We start from the raw sequence: 18,758 nt of genomic DNA, 5'->3' as shown, positions 1-18,758 counted from the left end.
GTGTCATTTAAAACTATAGGTTCTTGGGCTCTCTAAATCCAATTCACTGGGATCTCTTAATACAAATAAGATCAAGCCACAAGTCCCAGCCAAAGTCAGTGGACTGAGCAAAAAACTCATAAGTGCACAAAAGAAAAATCATCACAATGCTGAAAATAAGCCAGGATTACAGATCAAAATCAATGAACTCTGGAAAAATTTTGAATTTAAGAAGTAAGTATATCTTTTAACCTTTGACAGTATTTTGTCCCCTTCATTTTGTTATTAAGGAACTTTATTTTTCTTAGTTTTTATAGGAAGTATCTGGGAGGGATACAAACTCAGCTTCTATAGTGGCGCTACCATTTAGGTAAAGATCGCCATCAGAAGCTTGACTCTTTATCCTTGCTCTTTTCAGACTTTTGCAGATCATGTATAGCCTTTATAGAACAGATGAAAACTAGGGCACAATATAATTAATGCTTCTCTTACCTTTCTTATGGTGCAGCTACGTGGCAAAGTGAATAGAGTGCCAGGCCTCAAGTCAAGAGGACTTATTTCCCTGAGTTCAAATTTGGCCTCAGATACTTCCTAGGTGTGTGACCCTGGGCAAGTTACTTAACCCTGTTTGCCTCAGTTCTTCATCTATAAAATGAGCTGCAGAAGGAAATGACAAACTACTCTAGTATCTTTGCCAAGAAAACCCCAAAAATGGGCTCACAAAGAGCCAGACACACAGAAATGTGAAAACACCTAGAAAGGGAAAGTACTATGGAAATATAAAATTATATTTCTTTCTTATTGCTGTGACTCAAAAAAAATTCATTAATAATTACCTTCCATTTCACCTCACATTTTATGGAATCTAACACTGGATTGGCATATATAAACCTTTTTCTAATATTTTAGAAGAACATCTTTCTGATGCTGAGCATGTATAGACTTAACATGAAAATAATTTGCTACCTTCATTCTGAAATTGTGTGTTTTAGCATGTATTTGAGAGGCAGTGTGATATACAGAGCTCACCTCAGAACCAAGAAGACCTAGTTTTGCCTAAGGCACATACTGGCCGGGGCACTTAACTTCTCAGTTCAAGTCTATACAACTCTGAGACTATAAATTACAGAGAAGGTGCTGACCTGCACTGGCTGTTAAGTACTTCCTCAACCAGGAGTTCCCTATCCCAGGTCCAGTCCTTCTCCCTACCATCCATGTGTTCTTCCTCTAGTGAATGTAGTTCTCAGAGAAACCCACACAAAGAATGACAGAGGGTAAAAAAAATAATGCCTAAACAGGTAGACCAAAGCAAGATTCATGGTAGTATTTAAATAAGTTCTTCAACAGAAAGAGAACCAAAAGCTCCTTACTTATCCCTGCCATTCTGTGCTAGATAGTGTGACCTATTTCCCAAGGAACCTGAATTGGAAGGCAGGCTCGGAGAAGCAGACTAAATTTGTAGGTTCACAATGAGGAGTATTCTACCAGTGAATCAGAAGGAATAAAAAGTACAATTCATGGATATGAGTGGAAAATTAGTTTTATCCAATTTGTATCCCTTAATTTTTCCAACTGATCAATATCTTTTTAAAGTCATCAATTACCCTCCTCTCTTCAAAATCTAAATGCACATTGTCATGATTATATTCTTGTATTTTGCAGAAATTCTGAAAAGCTTCCTTCCTGTAAGAAGCCAGACCCACTTTCTCCAGTCAAAGATAATCTCCAGCTTACTCCAGAAACAGAAGAGGATATATTTAATAAACCTGAATGTAGTCATGTTCAGAGAGCGATATTCCAATCAATATAGACTGCTGTTTGGCTCTTGTATGCTGTGAAACCTTAATGTATTGAAGCTGCCTGGTATGAGAACAGGGAAACTAATATACAATAAAATGGACCTGTACCAGGTTAAAAATGTACATTTTGTATATAATCATGCCCTTTGTCTGAATTTGTATGGGGGGGGAGGGAAGCTACCTCATAGAATAACTTTATACTTTAACAAATTAAAAAAAAAAGTTTTCAAAACCAAATCCTTACAACTTTAAAAATCTGCTCTTGGAGGTATGTCTGTATTTGGGGGTAATGATGGTTTGGAAATTATTACTTAGAGCGATATTTGAAACCTTTCCTTGATACATTTTTAAAAATAGACTTCAGTTTTTCTTTTTTTTTTTTAGAGGGGAAAGTTTGGGCAATTTGGGGTTAAGTGACTTGCCCTAGGTCATAGGGCTAGTAAGTGTGTCAAGTGTCTGAGGTCAAATTTGAACTCAGGTCCTCCTCCAGAGCTGGTGCTCTATTCACTTCGCCACCTCACCACCCCACTTCATTTTTTTTTTTTAATGCAATAGTGTAATTCTAACTGTCAAATACTCTTCAAGACTTTAAACTATTTGATGTCTCTATTAAAATTTTCTCTCAGGGTCAGGTGCCCAGTTCAAAGTGAATGTCATGTATGCATAGCAAAGGAATAGGTAAATACCTGGAAACTGGAGCACCTGCATAATTAGAGATTTGCAAGGTGATCCAGGAAGAAGGGAGGGACAAAAGTATCTGAGGGATCACAGATTGATGGGGGTTTGTTTATGGTTGATTAAATGTATTTTGAGTCAGCAGACTTCAGTTGAATCCTGGTACCACTGATTACCTAAATCTTTTAGCTTTTTTCATTCCTTAATCTTGAACCAGATCTTCCAAGTTTTCACTGTCCCAAATACACTTTGAATTGAAATCACCAAGTGTCATTAGCATCTGACACTAATAAAACTGTTGGTGGAGCTGCAAATTCTAGAACTAACTTTGTTTACTTCTGAGAACCTGTAAGCCTTCCATTTATTATGTCTTTATGCTTGGTTTATTTTATAGTTGGTTTAATTTATAGTGACTGTGTTAAAAGGTATATGCGGTTCAGTACTTCTGGTGCTACAACAGTTCTCAGACAAAGATGGCACATTAACTCCTCATGATTAAATTGTCAAGGGGCTAAGAACTGTGACTACTAGTCGCTCTCTCCCTGCTTCCTGCCACTGTCGAAGCAGAAAGGAGCCATACAGGACCGAAGAATGTTCTGTATTTGTTCAGAGTAGTGGGAGAGTCACCTGGTTGCCCACCTAGTGGTGAGCAAGCTTTGCACAATCATCTAGGTTGGTCATAAGACAACAGAGAGAGTCTTAATTACTGGGTCTTCAGGAGTCTTGGGCCACTTCTACATGATGTTGAGTCTTTAGAAGAATTTTGTCTCTTGATGTACATGTGTTCCTAAGATTCTCTGAAAAAAGATTATCTTATTTTGCAGTGTTTTTCCTTTAAATAACAGCTTCTGCTTTAATGTTTACAAAGTACTTTCCTCACAACAACCCTGCAAGGTAGTTATGACAGATATCGTTACCCCCTTATTCTAGATGTGGAAACAAATTTAGTAGGCCTTAATGACTTGCATAAGGTATATATATAGTAAGAGGCAGAGCTGGGATTTGAACCAAGGGTTCTATTGGCTTTAAATTCTCCTGCATTCTTTCCACTACATCATGCCTGCCTCCAAAAAATTAAAATCAGAGAAGTATTCCCATCTTCATGGCTTTGACTTCAAAAATTCCCCCAAACAAAAAAAGCTATGTTTTGTTGATTTGTAGATTTTTTGATCACATAATTTTTTTTTTAATTTTAGCTTTTGCACAGAAGCCTCACACTTGTATATGATAGTGGGTAGGCACTGTGGTATGGTGCACACAGTTGAATTTGAGAGTTTGAAGAGTGTACAGGGGTAGGCCAGAATGGGAATATGAGGAATGTGATGCCACAGAAAAATGTAAACTACCTTGAGTAAATGTAAAAAGCACAAGAACCTCCAGCTACCCTGGGGAAGACTTGCACATGACCCTAGGCCATCCTGGCACTATGCCTTCTTTGTGCTATTTCTATATAACATCTAACCTGGCCTGGGATTGGTGCAAGGATCCACAGTGTTAGTCCAATTGCTGCCCAGGACAGTTAGCCTATTGGGAGTATGCTCCCCTAATTAAGCCTGATAATATCTATTAATAATTAAGTTGATATGAGCCCCTCTTTGGTACATTTGCTGGCCAAAAGAAACACTTACTATTGACATTCACTCTGAGCCAGGAGGGCCCAAAAAATAATCATTAAATAGTGTTTGGGCAGGGACCTAGTGCCAGATATAGAGTAAACACTTAAATGTGTGTTAATTTAATTTATTGAAAACAGTTTATAACATATATAGGGGACAATAAGATCCCATTGGAGTACCCAGAGCAGAGAATTAAAACATGGTATGGATATTATTTTGTTTCTTCATTTCTTTTTCTAGACTTGGGGAGAGATGAACATAGGAAAACTTAAGAAAACAAAGAAACAAGCTCATGGAGACAGACAAAAAAACTCAAGTAGTGTATTCAGCAGTAGCAAGTAAACCTCGCAGGTCAGGCCTTGGGTACCTCAGGGTGGTATACTTAAGGATGAGGTTACTTCCCAGCTCTAGTACCCTGGAAACTTCCTTTTTTCTCCCCAAAGGAAACAAATTTTGGTCTAGCAAGGAGATATAAAAGATTACTTAGGAGTTAATTACTTGATTACTAGCTTAAATGATTTCACTAGGAAGGGGTTAATCAATTATTGGTTGATTGGTTTGATAGAATAGAGCAAGGAAATAAGTTTGATTCAAGGGGCTACAAAGTTAGCTACTAGTAGTCAAGAATAGACAAAAAGCTAAATAGTTCCCACCCTTAAGGAGCTTATATTCCTTGGTGGAAAGAACTAGCAAACATACAAGTAAAAATGCATAAATATAATTATTGAGAAATTTGGGTGACTGGGTGATGATAAGGGAGAAGTAGATAGAAAAGGCCCCCTGTAGGACACACTTAAGCAGAGTACAGAAAGAAGCCAGGGATTCACAGAATACCAGGAGAAGAGGGTGAACATTGATTATACGGGGGGACAGACCAGAGCAAAATCAGCGAAGAGCGTTGGAGAATCTGTGAGGAACTATAAGTAGACCAATAGAGCTGAACCTTAGAGTCTGAGGAAGAGAGAAACATGAAAGAAGATTGAAAACATAGGAAGGGTCCATGTTGTGTATAGCTTTAAATTCCAAACAGAGGAATTTATGTTTGATGCTAGAAGTCATAGGGAGCCATGGAATTTTATTGAGTAGGGGGTAACATGGTGAGACATGCCCTTTAGGAAAACCATTTTGGTAGATGGACTAGGTTGGATTGGAGTGGGGAGATCTTAGGGTAGGGTGTCTAATTAGAAGGCATTGGAAGAGTGTAGGAAGAGCTGAAGGATAACATTTCTTCACATAAAGAATTCCATATCACTGATACTAATTGGGTTAAAAAATTGCTTTCTTCAACCACCAGGGAATGCCCACTAATTCTAACCTCTAGACTTGAAAAATAAGTCATGTAACGATCTTCAAATCCTTCACAACCTCAAAGTTTCCAATTATACTCCTCATTTTTGTCTTCTCTCTTTATTTGATTCACACTGGAGACTAATGTTTGGAAGCCTCTCTTTCACTTCTAATCAAGACAAGAATAGAAACTATTATCCTGATTGCTGCCAGGAAGCTGCAGGATTTCCAGGGTTTGAGGACCTGGAGCATTAGGTAGAGGTGGGAGATCCTCCTTGCCCGACTTCAGCATTGCTGGGGATCTCTAATCTGTGCATGTTCCCTCAAAGGGAGTGAATTGGAGTCAGTTTCAGCCCCACAGTTCAGATCCATAAAGCAGGGATATCCTTGGTTACAATGAAGATTCTTAATGGCTCCAGATTCTTACTTGTTTGTGGATCTAGGCTAATAATAGTGGCATCCATGCTTAGTCCCAGCCCTGAAGGGCCAAAAAGGCCACAGTAGTAGAGGGTAAGGAGTGCTTTAGTACTAGAGATACCAGCTTCCCTACTCACCAGCTTGTTCTCTCCCAAGAGAGAAGTTTTGCCATTGGCCAAAGGACAGCTCCAGAAACGTTTAAGTCCCTGCTTCCTGGAGATTCCCAAAATCCTGGCTCCTGAGCTGATCCACCTCCAGCCTTTCACTTGAAACCAAGTCAAATGATTCCAGCACTTTTTCCTTCAGCTCAAGGAATCTGCTCAGCACTTGGAAATTCTGAAAGAGACCCCCCGAGCTTTTGTGTTTGTTGGTCACCAGAAGAGAACAAGGTACACTTATGCATAGACAGGATAAGTTTCTAAGACTTTTGAACAAACCTAGGGGATGGGAAAAAGACAAAGTTCCTTAATGGGGAGGAAATAATACTTTTTTATGTGTGGGGAGGGTTGGCAAGTACTTTAGAAAAAAAAATTGGGAAAACCTGGGGCAATAGATTTCCTTTCTTAAAGGACTTTTCCACTACTGTGGTCCTCTCCTCTATTTATAAGACTTTTTCCAAGAGTAATGAATTAGAGGACCTGGAGTTTTCAAAAGCCTGTGGTTCTAAAGTCAATGGCTTAAAGGAATTTTTGGCTAACTTTTCCCCATATTGTAAGGGAAAATAAAGCAGTCCTCTTTCAGCAAAGCCATTTCCAGAGTTTGTTTTAAAGGTTGAGTGGATATAGAATGGGGAGAGGTTTCCTTAGCTCTTTGATGTTGGCTCCAGGCTGCTTGGAGGGATAGCGTTTTCACTCTTTTTCCTACCTCATTCCTGCATACACACCTTTATTCTTTTGGTTTTAGATAGGATTACAATATATGCATACTCTCAGGAACATTCCACATCCTGTTTTACTGACCAGATATCTCTTCTTGTAGTGTTTTGAAATTTGCACTTTCACATCTGGATATGAACTGACTGCCCTGTGTTTTTTCCCAAAGCACAAGGTAAAGGGAGGTCTTCTTCAATGGGGATATTAGGTTTCCAGGAATGTTGAGGCTTAAGGAAAAAGAGTAGCTAACCTTATGAAGCTTTAGAAAAAAGAAAGAGTAAAAGGCAGGGTGTAGAAACTCTTCCTTTCAAGGGTGGGATGCCACCTTAACATTTTTTTTTTAAAGCAATCGGGGTTAAGTAACTTGCTCAAGGTTACACCTTGAGCATGGCCAGTTATTTCTGAGTGTGGTGCTGAGTATCTGAGCCCTGATTTAATCCAGGTCATCCCGACACAGGAGCCGGTGCTCTTACTCGCTGTGCTACCTGGCCGCCCCAGCCACCTTAACATTTGACCAAATTTGTGGAAATATTAGATGTGGGAGGATGGCATAGTTGTTCAAAGGCAGGGAGGTCTGTGTTCAAGGTATTTGCCTCCAGCACATATAGGCCACTGGACCCTGGGCAAGAATCTTAACATGGTAGTGCTCTAGGAAATAAGATGAGAAGATTTAGAGAAGGGGCTAAATTTCCTTGGTAGAGGAATTTTACTCACTTAGGAGTTCTGTAGAATAATGAAATCACAGGCCCAGATCCATGACCTGGTATCTATAACAAGCCTAAGAGGGAATGAATAATTATTTTTGAAATCATAGTATCAGAGACTTAGAACTGACAGGAATCATCATCTTGTCCATTTTCCCTGTGAGGAAACTGAGGCCCTGAAGGTAACTTGACCAAGGTCAGGCAGCTTCAGCACAACAAAAGGCAAAAGATGGACATTTGAACCTAGCTCTTCATACTCCAAAGGGTAACTAGGTGGTGAAATGGATAGTGCTGGACCTGGACTCAGGAAAACTCTCTTCCTGAGTCTAAATCCAGCCTCAGATACTTACTAACTGTGTAATCTGGGACAAGTCACTGTTTGCCTCAGTTTCCTCACCTGTAAAAAGAGCTATAGAAGGAAATGGTAGACCACTTCAATATCTCTACCAAGAAAACCCACAAATGGGATCATGAAGAGTCAGACATGTCTGAAATGGCTGAACAACTTCACACTCCAAATCCAGCGCCTCACCATGTCATATGTTTGAATGGAAGCCAACAGATTATTAGCATGTTCTAATCTGACTCTGCAGTTTACTTGTTCTGTGTCTTTGAACAATCACCTCTCTAGGCCTTAGTTTCCACATGAAAAATCAAGAGATTGGTATAACTAATTTCTAAACTCCATTCCAGCTCAAAATTCTGGAATACTATAAAACTAAAATGGCACCTAAGGACATAGAAATGCTTCACATCTAATTTGGGCAGCTTAGTAATTATCAAATTTGTTGCTGTTCAATCATTTCTGTCATGTCTTGACTCTTTGTGACCCTATTTAGAGTTTTCTTGGCAAAGATCCTAGAGTGGTCTGCCATATCCTTCCCCAAATTATCGAATTTAGTGTTCAGTATTTAGAGATTTGAATGAATGGGAAAGGGAAACAGGTTTCCCTAACAGAGAGGGGGTGAAATAGTTTCTTATGACTTTATCAAAGAGGGTTGTGGCAGCAGAAAAGCATAATCAACCAAAGAGTAGGAAATTGCTTAAGCTGGACTTGAAAGGGTCTTAGCACTTTGAGGACATCAAGGGAGTCAGGCTGTGGTCAAAATCTTTGTGTCAATTTGTCCAAGGATACCCTGGCTTGAGATAATTGGTTTTTTCTCTGTCCTACCTTCCAAGAAACTGTTTTAGGACCAGAAAAAGAAAATACTTATATTGACAATGAAATGAAGGTGACCTAAAAATTTTCTCAGTTTGCTGTTCTAGCAAATGGGTTATTCAGCGTACTAAATGACAGGTCAAAAGATCGATTACTGTGCGAAAATAATAAAATAGGGAACACTTTTATCCTTTAGATTATTAGCTCCCTGAGGGCTCCAGGGAGAGTCTTTCTTTTTATAAATTATATCTCCCAGCATTTAGGATCATGGCTTATTTAGGATCATAGTAGGCACTTAATAAATTTTGATTATATTGGATTGTCAGCAATTTAGAGATGATCTCAAACAAGTAATATCCTTTTGTTTTGTCCCTCACTTGTGGGGATTTAACCAGTTGGAGGCCTGCATTGCCAATGTGAGGGAAAAGGTTAAACTTTTGGGGATCTAAATGGCTTTTCCAGATCTTATCACTGGTCAAGTATCTTGGGGGTGTGGAGAAGGAAGAGGGAGGTGAACCTCATGAGTTGGTTCTTTTTCTACTTCCTCAGGTAAAGACCAAAAAGGGTAAAGGCTGCTTCAGGAGTCATCAACCTGAAAATCCCTTATCTTGGAATAAAAGGGAAGATCATTCCCAGAATCCTTCCTGGAACTATGAAACGGTGGTCAGGGATTGCCTCAGGATCCATTTCTTTGGAAGAATGGCTCTCTTTGTAGCATGTATTAACCAGCACCCCAAAAACACCTCCTATTTGCTATCCAAGATTCTCTGGTCATCGTAGCTGGGACCTTGAAGATGAAGAACAACAGCCACAAAAGCCTTCCTATTGGAGACAGGAATCCAATTCAATGGGAGCAGAGTCTGAAGTATAAATCTTGCCAAAGGCTTTGGAGGTTGAGAAAACCTCATCTGGAGACAGGGAAAAAGAATCCCAGTATGTCCGGTGGTAAAGTGAATAAGGTACTTTCTTTACCCATCACATTAATAATGATTGGAGATCTGAAGGACTTGAGGAAAACAATATCAGGTTACAAGGGGAGGTTTTGTTTTCACTGTTAGTAGGAAATTTCTTAATTTTATTTAGTAAGAAGGAAATTTCCTAATTTTATAACAGATAGAGAGAGGGAAACAATTTTCATCCACCTACCCACCCACTGAAAAAAGATATGAGAGGCATATTTAACACTGACAGTACGTTTGCATTCCAGTTCTGGCCTTAAGTTTTAAACTTCTCTCAGTATCCCTGTTCTGAGGTGAACAGAGAAATCAGATTACCCTAGCTCATATGATAAGGGAATGATTTTCTAGTAGATTAATCTACTAGAATTAATTAATTAATAGAGGAAGATAATTGAATTCTAGTCATTTGCAAATGGTCACTTTCTCCTGCTGAGTAGATCCCACTCAGCAATCAAAACTACCAATGTTAGTTGGTGAGTACCACCAAGAAAAAAGGGATTCTAGGTCAGATTGCTTTCTGAAATTATTTTTCACTCAAATTTTATTTTCTCTTTGAATGGCCTCTACCAGTCATTAAGATCAGCTGCTCTTATCCCATGGCACACTAGTGGTACTGACAGATTCCTGCAATATATTTGTTCTTGTCTCATCTTACAGACTCTTGGAGACTTCCTTCTGTCCACTGATGTGAAATGGTTTGGGTATTTTCTGAATGACTTCTGGTTTTTCTTTTCTTTTCAAAAAATGTATTTATTTATTTTTTCAATTTTTAAACATTTTTATTCAAAGTTTTGAGTACCAAATTCTACCTCTCCCCTCCCTTCTCCCTGAGATGATATAGGTTATACATGTGCAGTTATGTAAAACATTTCCATATTAGTCATTTTGTACCAGAAGACTTGAATAAAAGAAAAAAAAGTGAGAGTAAGTGAAAAATAGCATGCTTCAGTCTGTATTCAGTCAATAACAGTTCTTTCTCTGGAAGCGGATAGTATGCTGCATCATCAGTCCTTTGGGATTGTCTTGGATCATTGTATTACTGAGAATAGCTAAGTCAGTCACAGTTCTTCATTGAACAATACTGCTGTTATTGTGTAGAACCTTCTCCTGGTTCTGTTTGCGTCACTATGTATCAGTTCATGTAAGTCCTTCCAGTTTTTTCTGAAATCATCCTACTTGTCATTTCTTGTAGCACAATAATATTCCATTACAGTCACATACCACATCTCTTTTAGCCATTCCCCAATTCATGGGCATCCTTTTGATTTCCAATTCTTAGCCACCACAAAAAGACCTGCTATAAATATTTTTGTACAGATGGGTCCTTTCCCCCTTTTTTAAAGATGTCTTTGGGATATAGACCTAGCAGTTTTCCTCTGGTTTTAACCTAGGTCAATGAAGAGAAAGAATACTGCTCCCACTGTCCTCAAAGCCTCAAGCCTTTGGAGAAGGAGATGCCTTGGTGGGGAGGGAAATGTCTGTGAGGTCAGGAAGAATATAGGTGACCCAGAGGATGCTGATCACTTTTTTCAGGAAGAAATATGGATCCTTGATTTTGACTCCTCTGATGAGGAGCAACTACAGGAACTCTGGATTGCTGATAAAACAGGTACAGCAGATGCCGAGGGAAGTTTTTCTTGGTCTTCTACTTGTTACCTCCATCCACCTGAACCTTCATAGGAATCATGGCTATCTCTGCCAATTCTTTTTTTTTCTTTTGCTTTTTGGAGGGGGGAAGGCAGGGCAATTGGGGTTAAGTGACTTGTCCAAGGTCACACAGTGTTATGTGTATGAGGCCAGATTTAAACTCAGGTCCTTCCAACTCCAGGACCAGTTCTCTATTCACTGTGCCACCTAGCCACCCCAATCTCTGCCAATTCTTTAACAAGAAAGCAACTTGTAGACAATTTTGCAGAGGAAAAAAGGGAAATTGGCAATCACCTCTGTGGCACAGTGAAATGAGCTTTCACTCCAGTACCACTTCTGATATTTTCCTGCCTGTGTGACGTTAGCCAAATTTCACTTAATCCTTTTGATTCTTTTCCTATGAAATATCCCTTCTTCCTTTAGATCTATGAAACTCTAATCCTGAAACAGAAATCCCCTAGTAATCTGTGGATCCCTCAGGAAATAAGCTTTCCTGAAGTACTTGCCCCAAAGTCTGGCTCTATTAGAACTCCTATCCTATAGGATACTTTCAGGTCTACAGAGCTGCACCCACACAACAATCTTGTCAAAGGGCTAAACTTTGTCAGAAAAGCTCAGAATGGAAGACACTCATAAAGTCAAAAAGTTGGCCCTGGAACTTGGACTTGTACTCAGTTCTCCCACCTCTAAACGCAATACTCTTTTCTGTTATGCTTTGTTGCTACCTAGAAGAGTTGCCTCATTCTGAGACCCCCAAATGTATGCTGTACTGAGGAAGGCTTGATTAGAGTGTAAGGCATAAACGTAGCTAAGAGGTAGAAAGTTTTCAGCAGTTCTAATAGGCAGAGAAAAAAATATTTCTGGGTCCAAGGGTAGGTTAGATTAGACTGAAATGAGAGAAAATGACACTATTTTGTTGTTCGTATTCTAATTCTTCTCCCTAGGTCATTACCAATACCAGTCTATTAGCACAGTTTAGGAATATGTTCCTGTCAGGATTCCCATGCCAAAACCACCCTTCTCTCTTTTTACTATTACACACCCTGTTTTCCAGAGTTAAGGCTCAACAAGCAAGCTGTGTCCTGAGCTTGGCATATCAACAATCTTTTGTGGCTCACACTGAATGATCTCAGCCACAGCAAAATCCAAGAATTGTTTGGGATGGTCCTTGAGCTTGGAAAAACACCTGGAGTACCCAAGTTCTGGTCATGAAGTCTTGCTATGAATCAAACTTGTCTCACTGTTGCTGTTACCCCTCACTATTAGAGCTACAGTTCACTAGCCATTGGTATAAATATTGAGATTTGTCCATACTAAAGTGGGGCTCCTACTAGGGGGGCCCCCCTGGCACATGTGTCTAGTTTCCCTCCTCCAATGGAATAAAAAAAAACATTTTGCTTATAATCACTGTTAGCTCTTTGGTTTTATTTTGTTTTATGTTATTTTATTTTTATTGTCAACAGTGGTTTTGATGTTTTGTGGTTTTGCATGAGCTCTCTTGTTTTGTTTTGCTTTTTAGAGTTAAAAGCAGTTGCAAAGCTACTGTAGTTCTTTGGTCATTTGTTTTCAGGGTTGACATTCCTAATCTTTAAAAAAAAAAAGTCTGTAGGAGCAGTCTAGGGGAGGCAAATAAATTACTGACTGATTCCTTTTGTGAAATAAGGCAACTCCAGGGTTCCTTGGGATCTGCTTTCTGATTTTCAATATCTATGATCTCTGAATTAGCTGTGTTTTATTAAAATTTCCAAATCAATAAACTCATTGCAGAACATCCATAGGAAGTAGATTGTTTTTATTATGTTTTGGGGGGTAGATCTTCTTCTTAAGTGACTAATCTTATTTGATTTGAATTAAATTTTACAATTAAATCATCTATTGAAGATTCTTGGAAATAGAAAAGGTTTTTTTCTCTTCCTTCCTGAGAGACTTATTTTCAAAGATTTCATAGGATTTTCTCAGGATTAGAGGTCTATTCATTTTACACAAGAGGAAATAGTCCTGCAGTGGAACCATCCAATAAATACCCCCAGTGCTTGCACCATGGAATTAGCTGACAATTAAAAATGGAAAAATTATTTGACAGGCAGGAAAATTTTGCCTATAAACTTAACTTGCTTATACGGTTTGAGGCAATAAATTGCAAATGTGTGGGAAGATCAAGGTAGCACATGTCTGGTACTCTTACACTGTTCTGAATGGTGCTCCAAGATTCAGGTTTTTATCTTAAATGAAGCTAATGTGATGATAACTCCTTGAGGTCATCAAGGTCAGAGAATGAGCATCTTGAGAATGTTTCCTCAGGTTGTCACATGTTCCTTTTTCCCCGCTGACACCTTCCAAGATTTGGTGTGGAAGTTTGCATAGAAAGTTGTCTCTGACCCAGCATCATCAAACTGCAACAAGATAAATAGACCTTGAACAATATTCTACATAGTACATGCAGTACCAGAGACAGGTAGTTCCAGGCCCGTGTAATTTCTATAGCCATCACTGTAACTGAAGCCATGATCTTTTAGTATGCAACAAAACAGCTGGTTCTCTAGCAGCTGCACTATCCCAGGAAGCCCACCAGGTGTCACTGTTTAGCAGCAGAATGATGGAGTGGATTATTAACTCTTCAGAGCTGGCAAAAAGTGCCTATGACTGTCAATGTGTGGTTGTGGTTCTGTGGTTCTCAACTGTGACCTTCCAGGTGACAGTGGTGGGAACTCAGACAAAGAGACATACCTGCATCATTTGGGTGCATGGGGCACTGAACATAGTCAGAAGGTTAAGCAAGGCATAAACTCCCTAAAGGGAAAGCAAGAGCATAGTAAGAAGGTAAGAGATTGGAAAGAAGTTTGAGTTTGAGAAACTCATCTACTGAAAGCTTTGGGTATAGTTGTTAAACATTCTGAATTTGAACCTCTGATTACAGTGGGACTGTTTGTTCAAATTAGCATAGCTTTCAGCCAGTCATGGCAATACTGAGAAATTAATTACTTCGTTTCTAACCCCACCGCCCACAAAAAAAACAAAAACAAAAAAAACTATATTATCTATCTACACACACACATACATACATATATGTATATATTTAAAAAGGGAAGAAATATATAAAATATTTTCAAAATTAAAATTTATTTAACGTTTTAAAAATTATGTATCAAATATGTATGAATATATTTGTCTTTTGTAACTTGGAAAACCAACAATTAGCATTTGGATATAAAAAGAATTTAAAATTGATTCCTCCTAGGGTGGGAATTTGGGTAGGCTCCTAGGGCAGCTGCTGTAACTACTATCCATCATCCTCCCCACCCAACCTGATACTTTGCAAGCCTGATGGTTTGAATTATAAAAGATTGGCCTGGTAGTCAGAAAAGCTGTGAGAAATAATTTCTCGAGTTCATACTATATGCTCCTTGGTTTTTGTTTTGTTTAGTTTTGGTTTTGATCCTTGATTGTGGGAAGGCTATTTTTATTCTTATGTGTTTTTAAACTTAAATTATTCAAGTCATTTTATTTTAATGGTTTACTAATGTTTTGTATTTTAAACACCTATTTTTTAAAAAGATATGCACCTATTGGATTAAGGAACATTTGGGCTTGGACCACAATACTTGGGCTGTGGGTGAGGGTTTTTGTTTTTTTGGTTTGTTGTTGCTGCTGTTCTGATTTTTGGAATGGCATATAAAGGGTTATGGAAGAAAAAGAGACCCAGTTAACAGGTCAGTTGGAAAGAGATGCTTTTTCCCCTAAGTGGCAAAAGCCTTGTTTAAAATATGTGGAGAATCTCATTTTTGAATAAGGAAAAGCTTTGTTCTGATGCAGTTGGATTATTTAAGAATATGTAGAAGTTGTGCGGGAAATGCTGAAAGCGTCATTTAGCTGCTCCTGTTATCTGTTGAAAAGTTATATTGCCAGTGCTAGGAGAAAGAACATAACTAGTGTTTAAATAATAAGCAATTAGAAGAAGAGGCAAATGAGCATTTAATTAAACAACAATCACCACCACCACCACCACCTTGCACTGAAGTCAAGAGACTAGTCATTAGATAAATTGAGTGAGTGGTAAAAGAGCCTCAAGCTTATCCTATCACCACCCCCTTAGAGGAGAGGTCTTCTGTTACATGTGAGTGAGAGAGTAGGTAAGCTTTTCATACTACTGAACTTGGACAGTTATAAGAAAAAGTTATGAAACTTAAGAAGATGGTAAATGAAAGTGTTCTAATGCCAGTGATTTGGAATACTTGTCTAGTAGAACACAGATGATTAACTCTTGAAAAATCAGTTCCATCAATTGGAGGGACCAGATGGGAATAATAGTAAAATAGCATTTATATAGTACTTTAGGGTTTACAAAGCACTTTACCTCACTTGATTTTCATAACAATCCTGTTAGGTGTTATAATCCTTATTTTACAGTTGAAGAAACTGAGGCAGACAAAGGTTAAATGATTTACCCAAGGGAGTAAATACTAAGGAGTATCTTGAAGCAGAATTTGAACTCAGATCATTCAGACTCCAAATTCTTCTTTCTATATACCAACTTAGCTGTTCAGTCATTGTTCTGTAATAAAAAATAAGCATTACTGAGGTGCTATTACCAAGCCTGTCTCTGTAATTACATTTTATAGTATACTTTCAGGGCTACAAGATTTTCTCCGTAACAGCAACTCTGTCAAGAGTCCAATGTGAGTGCAGAAAAGTTAGGAGACTTGACTAAGGTCATGTAGTTAGTTGCCATTGGAACTTGGACTTCAAAATTTCCATTCCCAGATCCAGTGCTCTTTGATCTTTTGGTACACTTCCTCCCAGAAGATCCATACTGTTCTGGCACCCTTGAATGAATTATGTACTAGGTGAATCTCAATTATAACTTAAGTTACAAATCAGGCCAGAGGCATTGAGCTCCAGAGATTTTGAAGTCACCAAGTGGGCAGCTGGATGGTAGAGAAGAGAAAAACCAATTGTTGGGGCTGAGGGTAGATAGACTGGACAGAAATTTGGGAGTCAAGTGAACAAACATGGAATGTCTTATATGAGAGACTTCAGGAAGGGCAGGGTCATTGGATCATAGAGTATATCGAGGGGAGTAAAGTGTGAGAAGACTGGTAAAGTAGAAAGGGACCAGCTTGTAAAGGTTTTGTATGCCAAACAATTTTATATTTGACCCTGGAGGTGATAGGGAGTCACTGGAGTTTATGGGGAGGGGGGGAGGGTTACATGGTCAGACCTATTCTTTGGGAAGATCACTTTGGCACCTGAGTGGAGGATGGGGCTGGAAAAGAGAGATTTGAAGCAGAAAAAGCAACCAGCAGGTTATTACAATAATCCAGGCTTGAGTTAATGTGGGTCTGGATTGGGGGGTAGCAGTGTCTGAGGAGAGAAGGGAACATATAAGAGGTGTTATAAAGGTAGAATCAACAGACCTCAGCCAAAGATTGGATGTGTAAGATGAGTGCAAGTGAGGAATGGAAGATAACAGTGCAGAGGTGAGCCTTGGGTGATCAGGATCAGGCAGTAAGCATTTATTAAGGACCTACTACGTGCCAGGAACTGTACTGAGCACTGGGGATACGAAGCCAGGCAAAGCACAGGCCTGCTTTCAAGGAGCTCACAGTCGAATGGGGAGAGACAACCTGCAGACAGCCATGTGCAAACAAGCTATGTAGAGAATGCATAGGAAATAACCAAAAGACAGAAGGAATTAGAATTAAGAGGGTTTGCGAAAGGCTTCTTGTAGAAGGTGGGATTTTTACCTGGATTCGAAGGAAGCCAGGAGAGATGAGGAGACAGAGCATTAGAGGCATGGGGAACAGTCAGAGAAGAGGCCCATAACCAACAGATGGATTGTCTTGTTTGTATACCAGCAAGGAGGCCAGCAGTATCACTGCATCAGAGTATATATAAGGTGTAAGGTGTATTCTTTGTGATGACCAAAAGTACTGCTATAAATATTATCAGTGTAAATGGGGATCTCTTTGTGGTATATGCCTAGTAGTGGAATCTCTGGGTCAAGGGGTATGGACATTTTAGTCATTTTATTCACATAATTTTGGACTTTTTAAACCTTGTCAGGTCTGTTCCTTACCCTTTCTCCCCTCCCTGCCTTTTTTTTTTTTTTTAGCAGTAGTAACTAAACTGGCTATACTCTTCATAAAATGAAGGTGACTGCCCCATCATTAAGGTGTTTAGAGAATAAATTACTGTTGGTGAAATGTTTTAATATCCTTTTATGAAAGGTACCATATGAAGATAAAATATATTTATTACTCTTTCCCTTCTCTTATAGCTGAAAGGGCTGTTTAATGTTTTTTTGTAGTCATGGATTAACAGCTGGGGTTGCTTTCATTTCTATTACCAGAAATAGTTCACATTCTCCCTCCTCACCTCCACACCAGTTTCCATGTACATCAGGGTGGGTTTGTGTTCCCCCACATGTCACGGGGGTAACCTGCTGCCTCTGCAATTGTGTAATTCCTCAACTTCTGTTGCTATGACTACATATATGGCTTTGCAGGACTGCATGGTTTTTTTATGGTTCTTTCTTGGTTTCTTTCAAGGTCTCAGTAGTAAATTCAGTGAGCTGATTGACTTAGAGGTACTCTCTGGAATGTTTCCTGCTCCTTTCTTGCTGCCTTCCCCACATCTGTATCTAATCTTCTTTTCTCATCAGCTGATTTTTTTCCCCCAAAGTAGCTTGTGTAGTATATAGAGAGTTTTTAATCTTTTTGGCTTTGTGGTAAATGTTGACCAGCATTTGATTAATCAATTTTAAACCACTAAAAGCTGTGTTAAAGGCTATAAAACTACCCAGAAGTTAAATTAAATTCATACTTTTCTCTTAGTTTGTGCACTTTTTAATAAGAGCCTTAGAAAACATCTATTTGTGAATTTAGAATGACTTTCCTGAAAGAACCTTCTGTTGGGAAAATGAATGAGATAAGAATCATAGTAAGGGGAGTTACAATATGTAACCCCATCCACAAAATTACAGAATATTAGTATTGAAAGAGTATAGATTATCTAGTATTATTACTCTTTTCATTTTACAGATGAGGAAACTGAGGCCTATTGAGGAAAAGCTATTTGCTTGAGGCCACACAACTGGTAAGTGAATGGCCAAATATCAATCAATCAATTAATCAATAAGCATTCATTTAGCACTGTCTATGTTCTAGGCATTTTGCTGAACACTGAAAAAGCGTTCAGGTCTTCTGATTCTAAGTCAAATGCTCTTTCTACTAGATAAGTGTTGAGTGTATTTTATACCAGAAATTTTGCTGAGAATAAATTTCTATCCTTGTTAATCAATACACATTTATTAAGTATTAACTATGTTCCAGGCACTGTAGATACAAAGTAAAAAGCAAAACAGTCCCTTCCTTCAAGCTTACATTCTAAAGGGGAAGGGGGAGGATACAACATGTACCTATATAGATATATACAAAACATGTAAAACATCTACATATATTGATATGTATAAAACACATACACTGCAGGTATAACGTACCCTTGGGAGGAAGAAAGAGTTCAAAATATAGTCAGACTTATCCCAGCCCCCCCACCCCCACCCCCTTAGGCTTTGGTCATAGCCACACTGACCATAGTTGTTGTTACTCAGTTATTTCTCTATTGAGTCTGATTCTTCACGATCCC

The 18,758-nt window shown here is 38.7% G+C and overlaps 1 protein-coding gene across 1 annotated transcript in view; it reads left to right on the top strand.

Moving 5' to 3' along the window:
* Window positions 1-1,899, top strand: part of EXO1 (exonuclease 1) — a 32,595-nt gene extending 30,696 nt beyond the window's left edge. The window contains exons 13-14 of the mRNA XM_069064476.1: window positions 20-213; window positions 1,642-1,899. Of these exons, the coding sequence (XP_068920577.1) occupies window positions 20-213; window positions 1,642-1,789 (342 nt within the window). The 3' untranslated portion in view covers window positions 1,790-1,899. The remainder of the gene's footprint in view (window positions 1-19; window positions 214-1,641) is intronic.
* Window positions 1,900-18,758: the final 16,859 nt, after the last annotated feature.

This window comes from Petaurus breviceps, unplaced genomic scaffold, assembly GCF_028583685.1.
Source record: "Petaurus breviceps papuanus isolate PSGF00001 unplaced genomic scaffold, PetGlider_PUasm1.0 90633, whole genome shotgun sequence".
NCBI lineage: Eukaryota > Metazoa > Chordata > Mammalia > Diprotodontia > Petauridae > Petaurus > Petaurus breviceps.
Note: the sequence above shows the minus strand (reverse complement) of the source record. Positions and strands in the feature narration are given on the sequence as shown.